Source organism: Ambystoma mexicanum, chromosome 7q (genome assembly GCF_040938575.1).
Source record: "Ambystoma mexicanum isolate Mex_15411 chromosome 7q, UKY_AmexF1_1, whole genome shotgun sequence".
NCBI classification, from domain to species: domain Eukaryota; kingdom Metazoa; phylum Chordata; class Amphibia; order Caudata; family Ambystomatidae; genus Ambystoma; species Ambystoma mexicanum.
In genome coordinates, this window is record NC_090941.1 from 645,059,897 (window position 1) to 645,084,897 (window position 25,001).

General features: G+C 46.3%; 1 protein-coding gene across 1 annotated transcript in view; it reads right to left on the bottom strand.

The window, feature by feature from the left end:
* The window catches only part of LOC138528519 (cilia- and flagella-associated protein 337-like), an 875,503-nt gene extending 858,375 nt beyond the window's left edge, over positions 1-17,128 (bottom strand). Inside the window, exon 1 of the mRNA XM_069640251.1 lies at positions 16,914-17,128. Coding sequence (XP_069496352.1) covers positions 16,914-16,981 — 68 coding nt within the window. The 5' untranslated portion in view covers positions 16,982-17,128. The remainder of the gene's footprint in view (positions 1-16,913) is intronic.
* Positions 17,129-25,001: the final 7,873 nt, after the last annotated feature.

The window sequence follows — 25,001 nt, forward strand, 5'->3', positions numbered from 1 at the left end:
AATGAGTACGATGAGTTCTGACTTCCCTAGAATTACTGTAGGTATTCTGAAGAAGATGTTATGCTTTGGTCTGTGTACCTTGACACATTGTGGTGTGTTTTTATAAATGTGTTTATGACTCTATGACCAGTACTTAACCCAAGACTTAACTTGGACTATTTGTATTTATAATAAACCTTTATTTTTTATAATTTTCTATTATTTTTTTCTGGTTGTAAGTGTTTCTAGTGAATGCTTGGTGTACTTCTGTGTACGTTCCTACAGCCCTCTCTCCCTCCTAAGATAATCCTGGATGCTTTGTCTACTCTACCATATACTCAGGTGGTAAAGCCTTATACTAAGCGTGGAGTCTTCCACTGTCTCAGTGGAATGGTTTTACTAAGCCTTTAGTTGCACTTCAGAAGAACTGTCCTATCACTGTTCAGCAAGAGCAGGAGTCTCTGGGGACTCTGGATCTGGACTGCATAGTACCGGTGATGCCGGTCTTATGCCATCATCAGCCGGAAGAGCCTGGGACCCATGGCTGCCAGGGCTGCTACTAGAACTGCTTCCTTGGCCCTCGATCATGTGATTGCTGCAATGATTTCAACATCAGGTCTATCGTTTCGTTACAGACAGTGTACCGGAATGGCATCTTTTACAGTGACGCAGAGTTGAGAGGTTCCACCCTCCAACTGAACTCTATGACAGTTAGCATTGTGTGAGACCATCGAATCCCCTAACCAGTCTGGGAAGACCGGGAGGATCTGGCCCTCTTGCACCCACTGTCGTCAGACGGTGGTGATGCTCGCAGCAGTATCACAAAGTGCTGGGGCTTTGCTCCCGTTAATGAACACGTGGTCCAAAAGGATATCTGTATTAGCGGGAACCGGGGCCTCGTGGGAGACCCTGTACCTTTCCCACTCACGGATACCAGGGTGCATTCAGCCAACCTGAGGCCGAGTTGGAATTCATCGTCTAAGATGCCCATCTTGACTATTTCTTGCACTTCTTCCTCCTTCATGGGCATAGCACTAATTACAGCCAGCTTGGGTCTACCATTGTAGGCGGGCCATCTTTTCCTATATTTTGGATCTCCACATGTAAATCTATTTTGAGAGGCTGTGAGTGTGGACAGCGAAATGCTAGGAGTGCCCTCACTTCTCCTTTCTGCCAGAGCAGACGATGTAGGTGATGGGATTGTAAAGGAGCAGGTGGACATGTTATCCCTTGCTCCCGCCCCCTCCCCTCTGTCATATTCGAACAGTAGCCGAAGAGCCCTATGTGGGACACCAGGTATCATCCCAATACTGCATCGAGTGTATGAGAGACGATAATGCACTCAGAAAACTGTATTGAATGCACCCTCGCACTGAGAGGGGGCAAAGATGTCTGTACACACCATTGGACATCATAGAGCTAAAAGTGAACTCTGACAAGAGCAGAGTGATGTCATAGAGGAAAGATACTGAGACTCACTAAAATAATATGCAAATACTGCAAATACTCAAATAATAAGGATTTAAAAGAAATAACAAGAGAAATATGTAATTGAATAGGAGGAAATTGTATATGCAAAGATAAAGTATCCTGCTGATTAATAAATGTATGTAATAAATGGTATATAATAAATGTATATACACTGAAACTGCAAAGTAGATGAGATATAGAGAAGCTTGTTGCAGAGGATAACATAACATGGCTAGAGTGGCCATGAAGGAAAGATGGACTTCAGACTCATATTAAAACCATTCAAGCTACCTCAGAGACAACCAGGGTTGCAGAATCAGGAGATGCTGGAAAAACAGCTTTGTGTGAGGAATAAAGAAGAGTGTATTGGCCTGGGATCAAGGATGCTATTTCAAGGAATAATTGCAAGGCGAAATGGGAGTAAAAAGGATAAGCCATGTACGTAAGATATATTTCTCTTAGATTAAACGAAGGATAAAACATCTGCAGAACCAAGTATTAGATAATTAAAGATGTGTAAAGCCCATGTAAGATAGAGTGAGCAAATCTCTATAGGCCAAGAAGGGTAATGACACCCAATTCAATTGAATCAACTCGCAGTAAATAGAAGGTCGAGATGGACAGATTCTTGGTCTCTTCACACGTGATTCAGAAGTTGAAGACAAGGGTTATTCATTAAGCCCAAACGAAGATAATAGTGGGCCTACACAACCTTGAAAGTCCGAGAGCAGAGAGCAGGCTTTGAGGTCAACTACAATGGAGAAGCCTTGGTTTGGGGCCTGACCGGTGAGAGACGATGGAATAATTTGGAAAGTGGGGCGTAGTATGATGTTGCTTGCGGCACCTGAGTTTCGTTTTGCTTACGTGCTGCTAACGAGCCGAAAGCCCAAGGCTAGGAAAGCATGCTGACAAATCATAGGGTCTATGTAGCAACATGCTATACAATGTTGCAAAGACCACCCTGCTGTCATTTCTTCCTTTATAATCAATATCATATTTATTTAGAGGTAGTTCAAGGTGTGTCCACCAGATAAGGGTCAGCCAATGAAGTTATCAACACTTATATATACTGCAGGTACATATATTCCCTTAACCAATCCCTCCCTTCAATTTAGTTTGCCACGTAGGATGATGTCATAGATGGTGCATATCGAGGTATAAACCTTTGTATAATCATATTTGGGTGTGAGTGTGTGAATTACTGCCTGTTATTTGCCAGATTTCCCTACTGATAATAAATTAGTACTTTGCGATAGTCTTTGAGTCTGTCTGGTTATTTGGCTCCAAGATCATTATTTGTAGTTCCATCTAACACATGAGACACTTCAAGGTGCTACAGTACAGCATTCTCCCCTCTGACTTTTGGGGCTCTTTCTTGGCAAGAGGGTGCAAACATTTGTCCTTACCCTCTTTCGGTTTATGTTTCTTAGTGCCATGTCATCTGTTTTGGATACACTAACCACAGCCTTTTTCTGGACGCGAGCAGTCACAAACCGATCGGCCGCCCTTTCAAGCCCTGAGGGTCTGTGATAGTCTTGTCCACCAAATGCTTGTGTAACTCCATCTCCCATTGCTTAAGGGAATAGTTCACTCTAAAATTGTATTGTCCCAAAAGATGGTCAATAATCAAAAACATTTAAACATCTTTTTAAAGAAAGTTCCTATGTAAACTTTTGAGCAAACTAGGCTCAAAGTGTTTACATGGGAGCATCCATTTTGTCATTTCAAGCAGCTTCCTCTGTTCATGTTAAGCTCTGCCCTGGCGGCACTAATCAAGCAGCAAAAGCCCCCTACTGGGAGCTTTTGCTCACTGCAGCCAGATCATGGAGGAGGCTGACTTCACTTTCATTTTGCGTTTTCAGAGCTCTTCAAGCCCGGGGAAGCACAGAAAACATAAAATAAAAGGCAGTGCAATTATGAATACGTCGCCGGCTGCCGGCGAAGTATTCGTAATTGCCTGTACTTGCCTACAAGCAAAGGTGCAGCAATTATAAATACAATGTTGTTAAATTTGTGATTGCCATGGTCTCCTCCGGTTCGGAGGAGCCCGGGAAACTTAGAAAGAAAACCACAGCATTGATAAATACAACAAAGTTGTATTTATCAATTCAGTGCTTAAAACAAATAATGATATTAAAAACACTTACCAGCAGCAGCTTGTGTTAATCTCTGCTCTCTGGCAATAATGAAGCAAAGGCCACCTTCTGGTAGCTTTTGTTTTCTACAGCTGGCTGGCTTTTGCTTCATTAGTGCCGCAAGGGCAGAGATTAACACAAGCGCAGGAGGCTCATCCATTTCACAAAATGGATGCCTCCTAGTGCTTGAAATGTGTGACTTTGAGCCTCATTTGGTCAAAAGTTTACAAAGGAACTTCCTTAAAAATATTTTGTATATATATTTTTGATCATGGCCCATCTTTTGAGCCAATAAAACTTTAGATTGAACTATCCCTTTAAGCATACTCTTACATGCAATGAGATTGAACATGCCCATAAATGTGTCAACTTTGTTACCTGTGACCCAACCACTCAGATATTTCAGAGACTGATGCATGATGCCTCAGTTTGACTGCCATTCTTGGCGAGCTCTTTAAAGCTCTTGAGGTATTGTTCTGGGGTCTTGCAGAATTTCATCTTGGAATAGACAGGCCTCTCCTCTGGAGACAATTGAATAATAACATCAGTTCCAACTGCCGGTATACTGCTCATAATGGCTGCACTCCACAACTCCTCTTCCACCTTTTAGAACCAGCTGAAAATATCCTTCCCCTCCTCATACGGATCCACTAAGTCCTTGGGGAGGGTGCACCTTGGCTTTCCTTGGGAGCTACTGCTGGAGACACTTCCTTCTCCAATGGAAGTTTTGGTGGCCTTTTTCTGAGCATCAAGCTCCATCTTGGGCAGCATCATGAATTCCCTTTGCTTTTTCTCGGCTGTGGCCTTAGCAGCCTGCTGATTACATTCCCCCAGGTCGATTTTCCTTTCCTCCTGAAGGTATATCCTGTAGGTGTCGAGCAGGCCTGGCTGAAGCGGTGGAAGCCACAAATGAGTTCGACCTACGGGGGGGCCTGTGACCTGTGTAAGACCAAGGTGCCCGCCCGGTGGGAGGAATGCTGATAAGCACTGTCGCTGTTGCTCTCCTCAGCAGTTTCCATGCCCCAAGTGTGGGGCAAGGGGATTCAGCTCGCTTCTGGTTCCCAGGCAGACTTCCATCCCCCTTCCTCAAAAGCTTGGAAGCTCTTCAGCAGTTAGAACTTCTTCACTTTACCACCATGAGGGAGACCCCTCTCTCAACAGAGGTCATGCAAGACACTTGCGGTCTAGGTCTGCACCATGCTCATAATGAGTTCTATGGTTGTAAAAATACCTTGGCAGTAAAAGCTAACGTTAACTGCACACACTTATTTTGGCTGGCTGAGCTGGTGGCACAGTCTGTTTCAAATCCCTTCATCTTTTGTGGTAACACGACTGAGGGGAGGCTATAATCTTAGGAGGGGTGTAAAGGTGAACCAGTAGTAACCCAACAACACAGTATCAGAGTCCAAAATAAAGGGAATGCCCAATCAAGGTCCTATAAAAATATAAAAACTTTAATAAGACACACCATCTGCAGGTACAACGAAAAGAGATTTCTTTACAAAAACCCAGCCCTAAGGAAAGAAAAGAGAAGCTGAAACAGAGGAGAGAAAGTAGCACTCTAGGTGTAGTTCCAGGGGTGGTAGGTAAGGTACTACCATGAAAGGATATCTTGCAGAAAACAGGAGCAATCATGATCTAACAAGTCTCTGCGGTCCTAGTGGACCACAGGGTAGTTCAGGGTCAACAGTACCTGGATTCAGTTCTTGTTGGGATAATGCATCAGAACCGTTGTTGCATGATGTTGCAAGCTGGTCAGGCTCAGTTCGGGCATGTAAGATCAGTGTGGCCCTGGAGCAAGCTGGCATCGAGAAGGGTCAAATGCGGGTGTTCTGTGTAGTCGAACTGTGGCAGTTCAATTGGTGCCGGTCGGGCCGGTCCCAAGAACGCTTTGCAGTTGGCCAGGTCGAGTCAGGCTTTAGCCGCTCTGAGAGGTCGACGAGTGACGCTCCAGCAGTTCGACTTGGCAGGCGATGATGGTCGAACTGGTGATCTTGGGTGCGTCGATGTGCAGTCAAAGAAGTGGCAGTTCTCGGGCTAGCTGAGCCATGGTTATAACCCCGGTTAGAGTCGATGAGTGACCCTGTAGTGATTTGGTTTGGGCCTAGCAGGTGACATGCTTCCCTAGGACACTAAACGTTGTCAAGCTGGTTTAGATGCAGTGCAAAGGTTTGGCTGGTTGGAGGAAAGCAGACACTAGCATTTACCCTATTGTTCAAGGTGCATATATGAGGCCTTCACAAAGGACTCAAGGACAGGATGCTCCAGTTCTGGGTCTGCTCTTCTGGCACAGACAATCTGCTGCAAATGGGTTGGTTCTGGTCCACAGCACTGATTCCTCATGAGGTTGCCTAGGAGTGGTTCGGACACAGATCTTTCTTCTGTCTTGGACGTCTCTGTCAGATACCGAGGCTTCCTCCCCCAACTCCTCACCTGTTTCTTCCGGAATGGGTTCTGTAAGAGTAGCCTCTGATCTCTTCTGATCCCTCTTCCTTGTGGGAGTCTTGTCCTTTGGTGCTCGGGCCTTTTTATCGTACAGATAGGGTCTGTCCCCTCCGGAGGCCACCTTGGCAGAGATAATCCCTGACCGCGGGGATCCCCAGGGGGCCAGTCCTAGATTCAGGGAAAAAGCACTAAGGCAGAAAAAACCCTGTTCCCAATTGGGTTCTGCTGGGTGGCAATTAGAACTCCTCTCTTCCAATTATGAAAGTTCCATTTGCAGCAGGCAAGGAAGTCCGTTAGACTTGAGAACAAACTCCCCCGCTGATGAATGCTCAGCGTATCCAGGAGAAGTGGAATAATAGAACAGGAGATATAAGAAGCTACTAGAACCAGTGGTTATGACAGAGAAAAGTATTAGAAAGGATAAGTAGGTAAAGAATGAAAGAACCCATACAAAGCAGACCGCGAAGACGAACCATTAGGAAGAAGGAAGAAGTATAGAAAGAAACCCACTCACCAGTTTAGAAATGCTCCTTAAGGTCCCAGTGAGCAAGGCTAGCTCACAAAAACAGAGTGACGGCACCGGTAGCAATATACCCCCGGTACCTACAAGAAATGAAAAGACCAAAAGTGCTCAAAGAATAAAGGCAAGAGTAAGTAAGCACGGCACGGCCCAAAGCAAGCCGATACCGCGTATAGTGCAGTAGAATTTGGGCTGAGGAATACAGAAGGGAATCACTCAGTAGGCGAAAATAGGAAGCCGGAACGGATGAATTTCACGAGAGAATCTCCACACGAACCGAGCGCTGGTAAACAGATACAACGCGTCGGTTTGTGGGAGGAGTCAGCCTATAAAGGGTCGGCGGCCATCTTGGGTGAGGACTGGAGCGTGATCGATCGGCGGCCATCTTGGGTGAGATCGGCGGCCATCTTGGGTGAGGACTGGAGAGTGATCGATCGGCGGCCATCTTGGGTGAGGACTGGAGCGTGATCAAAGCTTCCAGCGCTTCCACAGCCTCCAATTCCTGACAGTATACCCCCTCTTTCTCGGGGCGCCCCCGGGTTTGCCTGGATGGAGGTGATGGAACTTCTGCACCAGACGCGGGGCGTGTAAATGACCTACAGGTTCCCACGTCCTCTCTGCTACTGGATAGTTCTTCCAATGGACCAGATAGTACAACCGCCCTTTGCGGTACTTAGAATCCACCAGATGAGACACCTCGTATTCTTCAGGTGTTGGTTTCACTCGGGCTCGTGTACGGATTACAGGTCTCTTGAAAGGATCCTCCTTATGTTCTTTGAGAAGGGAGACATGAAAGACAGGATGTATCCTTCTGAGGTATTCTGGCATCCTGAGTTTATAAGCAACTGGATTGATTTGTTGTATGATGGAAAATGGCCCAAGGAAACGAGAGGAGAACTTCCCACTATGAACCCACTTGGGTAGGAATCTGGTGGATAACCAGACTAATTGTCCCACCTTCCAGCTGGGATGGGCTCTCCGACCTTTGTCGGCCCATCTCTTTTGTGAAAGTTGACTTGCTTGGTGTGCCTCCTTAGCGAGTTTGTGAGCTTCTTGCAAGTCCTGTAGAATCGTATCCAGAGTTGGAATCTTGGTTGAAGGCGGACTGAGCCCGGGCAGGTGTTGAGGATGGTAGCCATAGGTACAATAGAAAGGACTCATCTGGATCGAGGTGTGAAGTGAGTTGTTGTAGGCGAATTCCGCTTGCGGGAGAAAGCGATACCATTCTTCCTGCTGGGGACTACAAAAACACCTGAGATACTGCTCTAGATTGGCATTGAGTCTCTCAGTTTGGCCGTTGCTTTGAGGATGGTATCCTGAGGAAAGAGCCTTATGAATCCCGAGAACCTGGCAGAGGGAAGACCAAAATTTTGAGGTAAATTGTGGTCCTCTGTCCGAAACTATGGTCTTAGGTAGACCATGTAGACGGACTATGTCTTGGAGAAATGTTGCAGCCATCTCTGAGGCCGAAGGCACTTGCTTGAAGGCGGAGAAATGTGCCAGCTTGCTAAAGGAATCGACCGTCACCATGATCGTGGTCATTCCGTATGAAGGAGGCAGATCCACAATAAAGTCAGTGGATAAGTGTTCCCATGGGCGATCCGGTAAGGAGTGTTGGTGTAATAACCCCAGAGGTCTTCCTGTTTGATGTTTGTTGGAAGCACATATTGAACAAGTAGAGACATACTGACCTACGTCCCTTCGTAGGGTAGGCCACCAGAATCCTCTCCGGACCAAATCAAAAGTCTTCCTAATACCAGAATGCCCTGTCAGGGGGGTGTCATGACACCAAGAAAGTATCTGTTCTTGCAGCTTCTTTGTGGGGATATAGAGGGCTCCTTCATGATAAAACAACCCGTCCTTTTCCTGTTTAGTAGATAGCGGAAATTCCGCACACGTCTGATAATGAGGGATTAGATCTTGAAGAAACGAAACCGTAGAAGCCAACACAGTGAGATGTGGTAAAACCAGTTCATGTCCTATATAGGATCCGGATGGATCTCCTAGGCTTCTAGATAAGGCGTCTGCCTTCTTGTTTTCTGTGCCTGGTATGTAAGTCATCATGAAGTCGTATTGTAGGAAAAAATACGCCCATCTGGCATGTCTGGCGTTGGAACATTCCAATTGTTGTAAGACCCGTAGGTTGCGGTGGTCAGTTCGAATAGTGAAAGGATGTGTGGCTCCTTGCAGGAGGTGTCTCCATTCTTGGCAGGCCAGCTTTATTGCCAAAAGTTCCTTTTCGATAACCGAGTAGTTTCGCTCACTACTAGTTAAAGTCTTGGAATAGTATGCGATCGGATGTTCATAGCTGTCTTCTGCCTCTTGAAGTAATACTGCCCCTACTGCCCCCGTAGAAGCATCAGTTTCCAGAATAAAGGGCTTAGTCTGATCTGGTTGAACCAAGATGGGTGCTGTAGAAAAGCAATCCTTTAAAAAGTCGAATGCTTTTCGAGGTTCACCGTCAAAAGCAAATCTAACACCCTTCTTCAACAAGGAGGTCAGAGGGAGTACTTTTTTGGAATAATTGGGAATGAACCTCCTATAAAAATTTGCCAATCCTAGAAACCCTTGCAGTTCCTTGATGTTGGTAGGATCTTTCCAGTTTCTTATGGCCTTTACCTTATTAGCATCCATTTCAACGCCTTCCTTGGACAATACGAAACCCAAGTAGGACACCCTCTTGGATTCAAATGAACACTTCTCTGGTTTTACTAGCAGATAGTGAGACTGCAAACGTTGTAAAACTAGTCGGACCAATGATCTGTGCTCAGACAAGGACTTGGAGTAGATCAGGATGTCGTCCAGGTACACCACTACCGACACAAACAGCATGTCAGCGAAAACCTTGTCCATGTACCTTTGGAAGACGGCTGGTGCGTTTACTAGGCCAAAGGGCATCACACAATATTCATAGAGCCCGAATGGGGTGCGAAAAGCCGTCTTCCACTCGTCTCCTTGTCTGATTCGCAAGAGGTGATAGGCGCCTCTCAGGTCAAGCTTCGTGAAGTACTCAGCCCCTTGTACAGCCTCCAAGACGTCCCGAATCAAGGGCATGGGATATCTATCCTGGACAGTGACCTTGTTGAGAACCCTGTAGTCTATACAAGGACGAAGTTCTGTCGAGTCCTTTTTTGGAATGAAGAAAAGGGAGGCCCCACATGAAGATTTGGATTCTTGAATGAGTCCGTTCTGCAAATTTGCATCTAGATACTCTCTTAACGCCTTCCTTTCCGGTAGTGACAAAGGGTACATTCTTCCGAACGGTACTACTGCTTCCGGTATTAGATCGATACAGCAATCCTCTGTTCTATGGGGTGGTAGTTGTCTAGGAATTATGTCCATGAATACCTCTGAAAAGTCCTGGTAATGTAAGGGTACTGAGGCCACTGTGACTGGCTTCTGGATACTTCTCCTGCGGTCTATGGTGTGGGGAGCGTTACACAAGGTCATACAGTGTTTTTCACAGAACTTAGAATTGAAAGAAACTCGGTTTGCAGTCCAATCTATGTGAGGGTTGTGTCTTCTTAACCAAGGAATCCCTAATACCAATGGAAAATGAGCAGCTCGGATCTGATCAAACACCAGGAACTCTTCATGTTGACCTAACCTCACCCTTAATGGAACAGTTTCCAATGTGATGGGTCCGGAAGACAAGGGTCTACCATCAACCCCTTCTACCGGAATCGGGGTGATCTTGGTTTTGGCGGGTACCAAGTGCTCTGTAGCCCACTTGGAGTCGATGAAGTTTCCCGCTGCTCCACAATCCAACATGGCGAACACCTCTGTGGGAGCTTCTTCTGTTAACCATAGGTCCACTCTGAACACCATTAAACTGTTATCTTCCGGGGTATTCACTGCTCTTGTGTAGCTGCAAGGGTGCTTGTTACCTCCCCCGAGACTTCCCTTGCTATAGATCGGGGGCGGAAGTTTCCCTGTCGACGAGGAGGGACTTCAGTGCATTCTCTCAACAAATGTGTCGAAGAGCCACAGTACATGCATAGACCTGCCTCTCTCCTCCTTCTTCTTTCTTCTGGCGTCAGAGGACCACGGGCAGCTCCAATCTGCATAGGCTCATCTGTAGCAGGGTTGGCTCTAGGTGGAGGAGTAGGGTTAGGTTGTGAGAAGCTTCGGTTTCTTCTTCTCTCAGATCTTCTTTCTTGCAGACGAGATTCAATCTGAAGGGACAATGTCACTAGCTCCTGAAAAGATGCAGGACGGGCTACTCTGGCTAGTTCATCTTTGATCTCGTCCTGGAGACCTCTTCTGTAGATGGTTTGCTGGGCGGAATCAGGCCAATCTGCCTTGGCTGCTAGCCTCTGGAAGCGAGTTAGATAGGTTTGGACGTCTGTATTTCCTTGTTTGATGTCTAGGATTGCTTCCAAGGATGAATAGAATATTTCTGGCCTATCAAACCTTTCACTGAAAAGTTCCGTAAAACGGTCATAATCACTCAGAAGGGGATCGTTTCGGGTGACAATGGGTGTAGCCCATGAAAGAGCATTTCCGGTAAGATTGGCTATAATGAACCCAACCTTTGATCTGGCTGTCTCAAAGGCGTGAGGTCGGAAGGCGAAATACACCCTGCAAGCGTCAAGGAATTCCTTCAGATCTCCTGGAAGTCCGTTGTATTTGCCAAAGGAAAAGGGCATCGTAGGCAGGTCCCCGCGATCATCCCGATGTAACACCACTTGCTGTCGGAGGGCTACGTTCTCTGTTCGCAGGGCCTGCACCTCCATAGTAAGGTTCTGCAGAGCAGCCACCAACTCCTGATACTGCTCGAGTGACGCCATGAAGGATCTTGGGCGTTGTATTCTGTCAGATACCGAGGCTTCCTCCCCCAACTCCTCACCTGTTTCTTCCGGAATGGGTTCTGTAAGAGTACCCTCTGATCTCTTCTGATCCCTCTTCCTTGTGGGAGTCTTGTCCTTTGGTGCTCGGGCCTTTTTATCGTACAGATAGGGTCTGTCCCCTCCGGAGGCCACCTTGGCAGAGATAATCCCTGACCGCGGGGATCCCCAGGGGGCCAGTCCTAGATTCAGGGAAAAAGCACTAAGGCAGAAAAAACCCTGTTCCCAATTGGGTTCTGCTGGGTGGCAATTAGAACTCCTCTCTTCCAATTATGAAAGTTCCATTTGCAGCAGGCAAGGAAGTCCGTTAGACTTGAGAACAAACTCCCCCGCTGATGAATGCTCAGCGTATCCAGGAGAAGTGGAATAATAGAACAGGAGATATAAGAAGCTACTAGAACCAGTGGTTATGACAGAGAAAAGTATTAGAAAGGATAAGTAGGTAAAGAATGAAAGAACCCATACAAAGCAGACCGCGAAGACGAACCATTAGGAAGAAGGAAGAAGTATAGAAAGAAACCCACTCACCAGTTTAGAAATGCTCCTTAAGGTCCCAGTGAGCAAGGCTAGCTCACAAAAACAGAGTGACGCCACCGGTAGCAATATACCCCCGGTACCTACAAGAAATGAAAAGACCAAAAGTGCTCAAAGAATAAAGGCAAGAGTAAGTAAGCACGGCACGGCCCAAAGCAAGCCGATACCGCGTATAGTGCAGTAGAATTTGGGCTGAGGAATACAGAAGGGAATCACTCAGTAGGCGAAAATAGGAAGCCGGAACGGATGAATTTCACGAGAGAATCTCCACACGAACCGAGCGCTGGTAAACAGATACAACGCGTCGGTTTGTGGGAGGAGTCAGCCTATAAAGGGTCGGCGGCCATCTTGGGTGAGGACTGGAGCGTGATCGATCGGCGGCCATCTTGGGTGAGATCGGCGGCCATCTTGGGTGAGGACTGGAGAGTGATCGATCGGCGGCCATCTTGGGTGAGGACTGGAGCGTGATCAAAGCTTCCAGCGCTTCCACAGCCTCCAATTCCTGACAGTCTCCTTCTTCACCTCAGGCTGAGGTCTTTGGACAGTGCAACTGTCCCAATGGAAGTCCAGGTGAGAACGTTCAGATGGTCTCTTCTGCCTTAAAGGATCCTTGAGGAACGGAGGGAAATCTGCTGAAGGGGTGTGAAACCCATTCTTTTATGGGCACAAGTCCCCAGATGATTGGTCTAAAGCTAGCCTGCCTTAATGGACCAATCCCTGATCCTGGTTCGGGTGCCACACTCAAAGTGCTTTGCTCCGGAGGAAGTGGGGGAGACAGGGAAGGGAAAGAGAGACAGTGAGAAACAAGATTGTGGAAGGCTTATTCCAGTGTCCAGAGCCCTCCTGCCTATCCTATTCCCACCCCTTGCCTCCAGCTGACAGCAAAGATATTTAGACATGCAGCACCCTGGGGTGAGGCTACTCCACTGGAATGGGGGTGCTTCTTTGATAACTCGGCCAAGGACAGCTGCCTGCACTGAGTCTGTCTCTGGGGGAGAGGGTTACCAGCCCTCACAAAGAGAATCAAAGAGAGGCAGGGTCCTCTGGGTTTCTGTCCTGCCGTGTGGCATTATCAGCCCGTCTGACTGAATACACATTCCATTCCACAGCAAAGCTGACTCATAGGAGCTGACACATGTGCGATATCAATTGGGATGGGGTGGCCATGATCAGAAGTAGCGCCATTCAGTATGCCTAAAATCAGGCATAGCTTATTCTCAGAGATTACGCTGCCATTAGCATAGGGTGCTCTTGATCATGAAGTTTGGATACAGGGGGCATATCTTAAATGTAGCCCCTGTGCTTCAGTGACTTTGCTGTTGCTGCAACAGTTGAGTGGGCATCTTGTGGCCTTTGAACCTGCTCTGCACCATGAGCAGAGCTTGTGCTGCCGATCAGGCTACTGGTGCAGCAGCGCGCAAGTACACTATGCTTTTGGCATGGATTAGTGACAAAGGGGGATCGGTTAGCAGATTGCCCTTTGGAGAAGGAATCACTCCCATCATTTTATGTATTAATACAAATCAAAAAAGCCAGGGCTTTGCACCCTTGCCAGATGACAATTCGACACAAGAACAAGTTATTCTGTAAGTGGGGCGTGTGACAACTGCTATCCCCAGTGTACGGTTTTGCCATCGTGGAACACAGATGTAACCTTTCTTCATGCTTTATGTCCCCTGTTTTCAGGAAACAACATATTTGGGCAACCACTGTGCTCATTGATGGTTCTGTGGTTCATACGTGAGTCCTTTGAGGTCAAGTGAACCATCAGCAGTAGCTTTGTATGTGCTACCATTGATGCCTAGAGCCTAATGGTGACCCAGGACTGGAAATCTGAGAGTGGCCTGTTATGCGACAATGTCAATTCCCCGGCCCTGTGATAGGACCAGGGTAAAGGGACCAGAAGATCCTCCCTATACCACCACTGAGTCTAACATCATCTGGTTTGGGGTGCCACCCGGCCCCATAGGTAACCTTGACAGCAGATCCCAGAGTCAGGAAAGGGACCTCTAAAGAATATAAAATTTAATAAGTGGAAAAACAAGCCAGCATACATGTAACATGTTGCAAACAAAAATGCTAAGCATTTTAAAAGCCAGCTTTGTGGTTTAGAATGAGTACTACCATGCATTTAGATTTATGCTCTCCTGTTGTACTGCTCAGTAACACATAAAATAAATACACTACCATAGATGTCTCCATATTTATCAACTAAGTCTGTGGGCCTTATTATGAGTCCGGCGGTAGACGTGCCGGTAAAACATTTTTCCGCAGCCTGGCTCCACGGCAACACTGGGTTTTTACGACCCCGGTGTTCCTGGAAGTCAGGTGCTGGAAAAATGTTAATCCCCATTCCCATTGAGTCCCATATGACTCAATGGGAATGGGGATGACGGAAGCACCGGCACCGTTAATAACGGTGCCGGTGCTTCCCGGAAAGTCTGCGGGCGGCTGCCATCCGGCCCGCCAGGTCAGGCCTGGCAGGCGGGACGGCAGCCACCCGCAGACTCGGAGTGTGCCGGTCCAGTAACAACAGTGCCAGTAGGCTTACCAGCACCTTTGTTACCAGACCGGCACACTCGTAATTATGGCTTGAAAAAAAAGTAATTAAAAAAAAAGGAATCTGAAAAGCTTGCATGGCTTAAATTAGGTGTTTTTGTGGCAGCTGAAATTCTGCTGAGGGGCCTTTCACAGAGTTTTCTGGCTCTGGCAGAAGCCATGGTGATATCACAATTCAACTGTAACAAAAGTGATGATGTCATTCTTTACAGGTCTACGTAATACATGGGGAAAAGTATCCCCTACAATATGTTATAAGGATATTGCACATCATCGAGGAGTTCCGTGAGCAAACAGAGAAATGAGGCCAAAGGCTGAGTTCCTTCATAAGGTTACAGATCAATGAGGTGACTTGCAGTATACTTTTTTGTGTACATTAGGGGATGTTTTATCCCATGTAATACAGGGCCATACACTGACTCCCCCTTTAATCCCTTGCCTCTTGCTTAATGTGATGAAAGAGATCTTCCAGTTGCTGATACAAATAACCAATGTATAATGTGCTTGAATTAAAAACACTAACATGCATTTTCTAATATATTGCCTAAAAATAAGGTAAGAAGTTGAATGAAATTAATCTAAAAACAGTTAAGTTTGTGTTTTACAACAAGCAATAACATACAGATTATTGCTCTCATGTGCTAAACTCAAGCAGCATGTAAAATAAACATGTTACCATAAACAGTTCCTTAACAGTTTACGACTCGAAAGTGTCACACAAACCTATTTTAGAAGAAAGGAATTGTAAAAGCTTCTCACGACTTTAATTAAGTGCTGTGGTGCTCTCTGCTGGCTCAAGCAGCAGGCTTTGTGACATCACAAGCAAACTGTAATATTGCGTTAGTGACCTGCTCCAAGGGCTGGAACGGGGTAGCGGCCCAGCGTCCAGAGTTATAGGCCAGAGTGAAGCGAGGCCCTATTACCTGGGGCATCAGGACATTACCCACATTCCAGACCCTGGAACGGTGAGCTAACACTATTAGCAGCCCGGGTTACCAAAGCGGTACCTTGAGGTGTCAAAACGTGCACGGTGTCCCGTATTGTTGCAAGATGGCCACCATGGTTATGGAAGGGAGGCTCCATACGGAGCACTTCTTCCATGTCCATGGTGGCTGCAAACCGGGAAGGAGGGAAGTTGATGCAGGATCTGCTGCCACAATCAGGTAAGTGAGGTTAGGCAGGGGGGGTGGGATACAGGTTTTTTTAAAAAGGGAAAGGGTGGGCAGAAGATGGTGGCCCGCGGCAGAGGGGGCAGCCTGCGGGTTTCATGGAACGCGGGCTGAGATCAGAGATTTCTGCCTGCAATCCGCGGAACCTGATTGGCTGCGACCCCCTGCCCCGGGTGCTAACAGAGAATGAGTGTGTAGTGATGTCATTTCTTCTTATAGATCAGTAGTGATGTCACAACTAGCCCAAAATAAGAACATTATTTGCAGACTTTTATAAAAGTATTTCAGGCTGCCATCTATTATAAGAATATTACATCCAGGTTTCTATGGAGATATTGCACTCTTCCATTTATTATAAGGAAATGAATTACAGGCTAAGCGGATATTTCAGGATGTCAAGTATTATAATACAATTTCAAATCATTCAGGAGTTCCGTTATCTTCTAGAGGTACATGAATTTAAAGGAGGGTCGGACCGACACCGCAGAGCAGCTGTAAGGGCAAGGCTGGCGACCATTTGGTTCAGAGGGCTATGAGTGGCAGGGTAGTGGGTAGAGAGGATGGCCCGGCTGCCCATTCACTGCTTTGAACATCCTTTGTTTTTATCATAACAGGTGTACTAGGAGACAACCGTAACTCTCACCACATTAACCACAAGTGAGGTCATTCTTTTCACGGCCGTCTGCCCTTGAACACTCACCACACTAACCACTAGTGACGTCATTCTTTTCATGGTCCTCTGCCCTTGTAGCCCGGCTCAGTTACAAGAATTGTCTTATGGCCGTTTCTTGCCAGGCACTCTTTGAACATCAGTTGTTAATTATAACAACAAACTCTTCCCCATGGCAGCAAAGTACCAGGGGAGTCGCAGTAAACTATGTAAACTGCATGGCACAAAGGCACAACGAGGGAAGTTACAATACTAGCCCTTTCTTATTTCCAAAGGAGAAGGACAGGAACACTCCATGTTCTATTCCTCAAATAAACCATGCCAGATAACGCCAGGACCGTGAACTGAGGGGAAGGCGTCTGTCTCTTGCGTGGATCGCAGACATTGCTCTGCACTGAAACAGAACGAGCACTCTCCCCTGACAACAGTAAACAGCCTGCAAACACTACCGGCCGCTGCCAGCAATTCACTAACCCAGTTATTTAAATGGCAAACAAAAACGAACACTGTCTAATGTGCACAAAACCGGGCAAATGGCATGCAAATGCAAAACAAGCAACCTGCGCGTTAACGACCTGGCCTTACCTGACGCTGTTCCGAGTTTCCAGTTTCCCCGAGGCGGAGCTCGGTCTCACTTTCCTTCCCAGGGGCATGGCGGCTTTTCGGAAGGTACCCTGTCGCAGATACGCTGTCCCAGATAATGTTCTGGAGCGTCTGGCTTTCTGTATCCAGGGAAGATGAGGAGTGATGCACGCTGTCACTGCTGTGCTCACTTCTGCCCGACTGTCTCCACCTCCTGCCTGCCCATTTTTCTCTCCACCTCCTGACTGACTGACTTCCCTCCCTCCCTCTCTCCTGCTCACCTACTGACTGTTCGCTCTTGGCTCCTATTACTCTCAGCACCTTTACAATGCACGCACAAGAGCGCAGCACCGTGCCTGACAAGTGACGAGACATCCACGCTAATGGGTAAACAGATCAGGCTGCTGGGCCCAGCAGGCCAACGCTATCCCCTTGTGCTGCTCTTTTATCCATGTGACTGGATCGTGTCTATTTCACACCATGACATTTGACTTGGCTTGGCCTATGCCAAACAAACTCTGTGCAGTGTCAAGTAGATGAATTGGACATGGCCGCAGTCTTGGTAGTCTTTCAAGGGGCGCATTCAACTGTGTGCAAAGGTACACACAGTGTTTGGCGCATGGTAATGAAATGTTTCCGCTCCTGAAAGCTCTCATGGTGCCATGAAATAACTGCGACGGAGACGGTACAGGCCCTTTTAACTAAGCAATTCCCGGTGGTCTATCATCATCCAGGTGAAACCGCCCCCGCTATGTTAATGTTAAAGGATGTTAGTACGGTATCACCACCGGAGTGGTCCCCTGGCGCTCGGGCGGATCTGAAAAGGAATGGGGTTAGGGGGGGGGGTGAGTTAGTGGGAACGAGTGGGATAAGTGCAAGAGAGCAGTGATGTGCTGGTGGCAGCTTCAGTTCGGTTAACACTGTTCGCTGAGCTTAGGGGTGCTTTCCGGTCGGTAGCCGTCATGTGGTGTTGTGTGAGGCTATGTGTGGTTTGTTTTGTTGTGGTGTAGTGAAGTTTGTGCGGTTTGCTCTGCTTTAGGGTTATGGTTGTGTTTGGTTAGAGTTTGAGAGGTGTATGCAGAGGGCTGAAATTGTTAGTGGGTTGGTTATTGGCCTCACTGTCTAGAAGTGAAACATGCTGAATTTCGACGTTCTTTCTGGATGTGGCGCGTGCATATCTCTGCATTTCAATCTAGATCCTGCACTGGCTAATATTCACAATCCTGTCTATATATGACGCGCAGCAATATTCACAATTATATCCAAATGTGGCACTGGGCCACTTTCAACATCCTGTTTCGGAGTGAAGCAAGCTAGCTTTCATAATTCTATCTAAATATGGCAATGGCTAATATTCGCAATTCTATCTAGATGTGGCACTGGCTGACATTCAGAGTCCTGTCTAGATGTGATGCAGGCTAACGTTCACATATCTATCTAAGTGTGGCACTAATGTACACAATTCTAACTGAATGTGGTATTTGCTATCCTTCAAATTCTGTCTGGGTCGGGCACAGGCTAATGTTCACAGTTCTATCTAAGGGTGGCATTTGCTCATTTTCACAGTTCTAAGTGTGGTACTTGCTAACATTCGTAATCCCATCCAGGTGCGACACAAGCCAACGTTCACAGTTCTAGCCAAGTGTGGCACCCGCGAGCATTCACAATCCCATCTAGATGCAATGCAGGCCAATGTTCACATCTCTGTCGAAGTGCGGCACTTGCTAACATTCACAGTTTTAAGTGTTCACAGTTCATTCACAGTTGCCTTTCACCTCAGGAACCTCACCTTTTATTCAGTTTCAGCACACACTCCTCTGCAATGTCACTCAGCAGTTTACAGAAAGGGGTAGATGGCATTCCAATCAGGACAGCCAGACCGCCACTGGGAGCTGGTTCCATTCAGGCACTCGAGCAGACAAAGGCAGGGGAGTGAAAACTCCTCCCCCACTTCCTGCCTGCCCAGACACACTGGCGCCTAGGTGGGGACACTTGTGTATATTAGAACTGTTCACAAGTGTCCAATATACACAATTCTATCTAAGTTAGGCACTTGCAACATTTGCAATCTTATCTAGATGCGACGCAGGCTGATGTACACACTTCTAACTAAATGGGATACTTGCCATCCTTCACAATTCTGTCTGGGTCCGGCGCAGGCTAATGTTCACAATTCTATCTAAGTGTGCTGACATTCATAGCTCTAACTGTGGCATTTGTTAACATTTACAATCCTATCTAGATGCAAAGCAGGCTAAAGTTCACAATTCCATCTTAGTGTGGCATTTTCTAACATTCACAAACCCATCTAGATGCAATGCAGGCTAATGTTCACAATTCCATCTAAGTGTGGCATTTGCTAACATTCACAATCCTATCTAGACGCAACGCAGGCCAATGTTCACAATTCCATTCAAGTGGGGCACTTGCAATATTCGCAATCCTCTCCAGATGTGACCTAGGCTGATGTACACAATTGTAACCAAATCTGGTACTTGTCATCCTTCACAATTCTGTCTGGGTCCGGCGCAGGCTAATATTCACAATTCTATCTAAGTATGGCATTTGCATTCCCAGTTCTATGTGTGGCCTTCGCTAACATTCACAGTTCTAACTATGGCAATTGCTAACATTCACAATTCTATCTAGACGCGACGCAGGCAAATGTTCCCAATTCTATCTAAGTGTGGCATTTGCTAACGTTCACAATTCTATCTAGACGCGACGCAGGCTAATGTTCACAATTCTATCCAAGTGTGGCAATTGCTAACATTCACAATTCTATCTAGACGTGACGCAGGCTGATGTTTACGATTCTAAGTGTGGCATTTGCTAACATTCACAGTTCTAAGTGTGGCATTTGCTAAGATTCACAATTCTATCCAGATGCGACGCAGGCCAATGTTCACAATTCCGTCTAAGTGTAGCACTTGCAACATTCGCAATCCTCTCCAGATGCGACGCAGGCCAATATACACAATTCTAACCAAATGTGGTATTTGCCATCCTTCACAATTCTGTCTGGGTCCTGCACAGGCTAATGTTCACAATTCTATCTAAGTATGGCATTTGCTAACATTCACAGTTCTAAGTGTGGCATTTGCTAACATTTACAGTTCTAAGCGTGCCAATTGCTAACATTCACAATTCTATGTAGATGCGATGCAGGCTAATGTTCACAATTCTATCCAAGTGTGGCATTTGCACAGTTGTAAGTGTGGCAATTGCTAACATTCACAGTTCTAAGTGTGGCAATTGCTAACATTCACAATTCTAAGTGTGGCATTTGCTAACATTTACAGTTCTAAGCGTGCCAATTGCTAACATTCACAATTCTATGTAGATGCGATGCAGGCTAATGTTCACAATTCTATCCAAGTGTGGCATTTGCACAGTTGTAAGTGTGGCAATTGCTAACATTCACAGTTCTAAGTGTGGCATTTGCTAACATTCACAGTTCTAAGTGTGGCATTTGCTAACATTTACAGTTCTAAGCGTGCCAATTGCTAACATTCACAATTCTATGTAGATGCGATGCAGGCTAATGTTCACAATTCTATCCAAGTGTGGCATTTGCACAGTTGTAAGTGTGGCAATTGCTAACATTCACAGTTCTAAGTGTGGCAATTGCTAACATTCACAATTCTATCTAGATGCGACGCAGGCTAATGTTCACAATTCTATCTAAGTGTGGCATTTGTCAACATTCACAATTATATCTAGATGTGACACAGGCTAATGTTCACTATTCTATCTAAATGTGGCAATTGCTAACATTCACAGTTCTATCTAGACGCGACACAGGCTAATGTTCACAATTCTAACTGTAGCACTTGCTAAAGTTTATAATTCTGTTGGATGTGACGCAGAGAAAGTGGTGTGTTAACCATATATAGAGGCAGAGGTTACGGCTAGATTGAGAGTCATGTGTAGTGGGAGAGAAGGGCCAAGTTTCACAATGCAGCAGGTTTAGGGATATGGTATAGTAAGTTTAGTTTATAGCAGACACAGATGGTTTGATATACCTATGCTTGAGAGTAGAGTTGTAATGGACTATTGCTAGTGTTGTGTGTTCCCTAAGAGAGTGATGCAGGTGACATTCATCTGACAATCTGTATTGTGAGTTAGGTTACTAGAGTGGCAGGGTTTTCGGGAGTAGAGTTATTGCTCTACTCCCCACCCATGCCACACATACTTTTGGTGGTTGCTGCTGGTTGATGGCTGGTCGCTGGCTTCACTGGCTTCCCCTGCTGACACCGGCAGACACACCTTGGAGCCGCCTTTATTGGAGTCGCCCTTTGCCTTGGGGCCCTTAGCCACAGGGACTGCCGGACAGAGGGCTGCCCTGGGATGGTCAGTAAAGAGCAGTGGTCTGGCCTATCAGGGGCGGGAGCTGGGAAAGTGAAACGGACAAGGCTGCATGTGGGGGCTAGAGGGCCCAAAATGAAGCTCAGGGGGTCGGAGCAAGGGTCAACTCACCTGCAGCGCCTGGGAACTAAGAGGTGCGCAGGTGGTGTTGCCAGAGACTACACCAGCAATCTAGATGGATTTGGCCTATCAGAGGTGTGGGGAGGGCCGGAAGGTGGGCAGACGGAGCTGGGGAAGTGAAACGAACAAGGCTGCATGCGGGGGCTGGGTGGCCTAAAAACACGTGGAAATGGGCAAAAACGAAGCTCAGGGGGTCGGAGCAAGGGTCCACTCACCTGCAGTGCCTGGGACCTAAGACACTCTCTGACCTACTTAACCTTGACCAGGGCTCAAGTCGACGGTACACGTGTGTGGACGTAGACCAGCCACTTTTTTCAACACCCCCACACTTTTTTCGGACAGCACCTTGATATGCACATTTTTGGTGACACCACATTCAATTGTTATGTCAATGATTCTGCCCTCTTTTTTTAGGGCTTGGCCCCCTGCCCTTAACTGTAGTGCTATTTATAAAGTTCAGAGCTAGCTAATAAGACATAAAGTGCTGTACGTAATGGGGTGAGAGAAAAATTGGGCGGAACCCTCTTTTTTGTGAAGGGGGCCTGACTCCTGAGGGTGGGTATACTAGAAAAAGAGGAAATGGAGTCAAAAAGGCTACCCTGACCCAAGACGGGAAAGGAGGTCACAAGATTTGCAGCGAAGCTAGGTAATGGCTAGCTTATTAAGACAAACACCCTTAAAGACGGCGAGAGTATCAAGAAAAAACAAGTTTATTTAACACTAACACGATAAACATATTTTCAGAAAACGAGACATATTTTCAAAAAGGGTGCTATTGCATTCAGGATGTGCAACCGTGAGCACATAAATATCTGCTATTTCGTGGGTTAGTAGGCAGAGTGAAAACTTAGTACATGTATTGCTTGGAATCACAATACGATCGTTTTGTCGACACAAAGACTGGTGTTTCTGGTTCGGTGTATTCATTGGTGTTGTTGCAGTGGCTGTACCAGGTGGAGCCGCGCTGCTTGGATGTACCGAACGGTCTTCAGGACTTATACGTTGTGGTTGGAGTCATGATGGTGAAGTGTGTCCATCTAAATATTGTGAGAGAGGACTGGGTTAGTCTGGGGGCGGTGTTGTCAAAGATTTGTATGATTTTCAAGAAAAAGAATGCTGCAAATAAAAGGACCTACCGTGGTCGGATAATTATACGTCTGGGTTGAGGTCCAAATTAATTGGCAGGCATCTGCGGTAACGTCAGGTGTCAGGAGCTGTAAGTGAACAATTAAATGAAAAAAAGGGTGATTACCCTATTGGGCAACGAATGTTTGCAAATGCCTATAAAGTGATTCGGTGCCGTAGAGAGAACCGCCTGTGTTGAGTACAAGTGGTCGTGCACAGTTTTAGTATAAAGGATTGGCGGTGCTTCCAGTGCTGGTTGGGTTGAAATACCTCACTGCTGATGTGGGGAGCCTAGTAACGGCGTGTGGAACATGGATGCAGGTCAAGTTGGTTTAGCGTACGGTTGAAAACCTGGGCTTAGAACCTAGGGGGTTGAGTTTCGGAGGGCATGGCGGAATGAACATGCGTGGCTGAAGAGGTGACTCGAAAGTGGCGCGCACAGGTACCTGGTGATAGTCGACTGTGGAGCTGTGTTGTCTCCTGCGCTCGGTCCAGTTGTTCTGTGGGTAATGAGCTGAAGACCTACTAGTTACTCTAGACGTGGAATCATTGTACACAAGCATCCCACAAATGGAGTGTTTGCAAGTCCTCAAGACATACCTAGATAAAAGACCAAAAGTAGAACCACCCACAGCATTTCTTCTTGAAGTTACAAGAATAGCCCTTATGGAGAATTACTTCGTCTACAAACAGACTTTTTATCAACAATGCCATGGAACCAGTATGGGGGCCACCTTTGCCCCCGATGTAGCCAATCTCTTTATGGACGCTTTTGAGAAGGACTCCATCTACAACGAACAGAACATTTTCAAACAGTCGATCAAATGTTGGCTACGATACATAGACGATGTATTTATGATATGGCAAGGAACGGAAGACGACCTCCTCCTTTTCCTACAATGGCTTAACTCATGCAACCACTGTATAAAATTCACCATGGATCACGACAAGAACAAAATACCATTTCTGGATCTAGAAATTTACAAAAACCCAGACAAGACTTTAAGCACAACTTTGTACCGAAAACCCACATCAAAGAACACACTTTTGGACTACTCCAGTTTCCACCCCTCAGGCCTCAAGATCAATCTTCCATATGGCCAATTCCTGCGCATAAGAAGAAATTGCTCCACAATGAGCGAGTACATATCAAAGAGTAAAGAACTAGCTACCCGATTACAAGAAAGAGGCTATCCAAAACATATCGTCAGACAAGCCCGCAAGCGTGTAAAAAACACAAACCGAGAATCATGTCTTACACCAACCAAAAGAGACCAACTGGCGACCAAGATGATTTGCGTAACCACCTTTACGCCACTAAGCAACACCATCAGAAAGGTGATCCTTAAACATTGGGATATACTCCAAACCGACACTTTCAAACCAGAGAAACCAAGATTCGCATTCAAACGAAGCAGCAATCTCAAGGATCACCTGGTTCACACGTATTCGGAAGTTGAGACCCCAAGAAACCAACAAACCACTCTCTGGCACCTTCCGCCAGCAAAAGGACACTTCAAATGTGGAAATTGTTTGGTATGTTCCCTGACAGACAACCTCAAAACAATTGACCTGAAGGGCCAACAATGGACCCTAAATTCTTTCTCGAATTGTAAAACCAAATGGTCTGTTTACATAATCAAATGCCCCTGCAACCTCATCTACGTTGGCAAATGGAAAAGAGAGATTAGACAACGCATATGCGAACATCGTTCTTGTGTGCGCAACCAAGTAGACGACAAACCCCTAGTGGCACATTTCAAAGCACGACCACTTGTACTCAACACAGGCGGTTCTCTCTACGGCACCGAATCACTTTATAGGCATTTGCAAACATTCGTTGCCCAATAGGGTAATCACCCTTTTTTCATTTAATTGTTCACTTACAGCTCCTGACATCTGACGTTACCGCAGATGCCTGCCAATTAATTTGGACCTCAACCCAGACGTATAATTATCCGACCACGGTAGGTCCTTTTATTTGCAGCATTCTTTTTCTTGAAAATCATACAAATCTTTGACAACACCGCCCCCAGACTAACCCAGTCCTCTCTCACAATATTTAGATGGACACACTTCACCATCATGACTCCAACCACAACGTATAAGTCCTGAAGACCGTTCGGTACATCCAAGCAGCGCGGCTCCACCTGGTACAGCCACTGCAACAACACCAATGAATACACCAGAAACACCAGTCTTTGTGTCGACAAAACGATCGTATTGTGATTCCAAGCAATACATGTACTAAGTTTTCACTCTGCCTACTAACCCACGAAATAGCAGATATTTATGTGCTCACGGTTGCACATCCTGAATGCAATAGCACCCTTTTTGAAAATATGTCTCGTTTTCTGAAAATATGTTTATCGTGTTAGTGTTAAATAAACTTGTTTTTTCTTGATACTCTCGCCGTCTTTAAGGGTGTTTGTCTTAATAAGCTAGCCATTACCTAGCTTCGCTGCAAATCTTGTGACC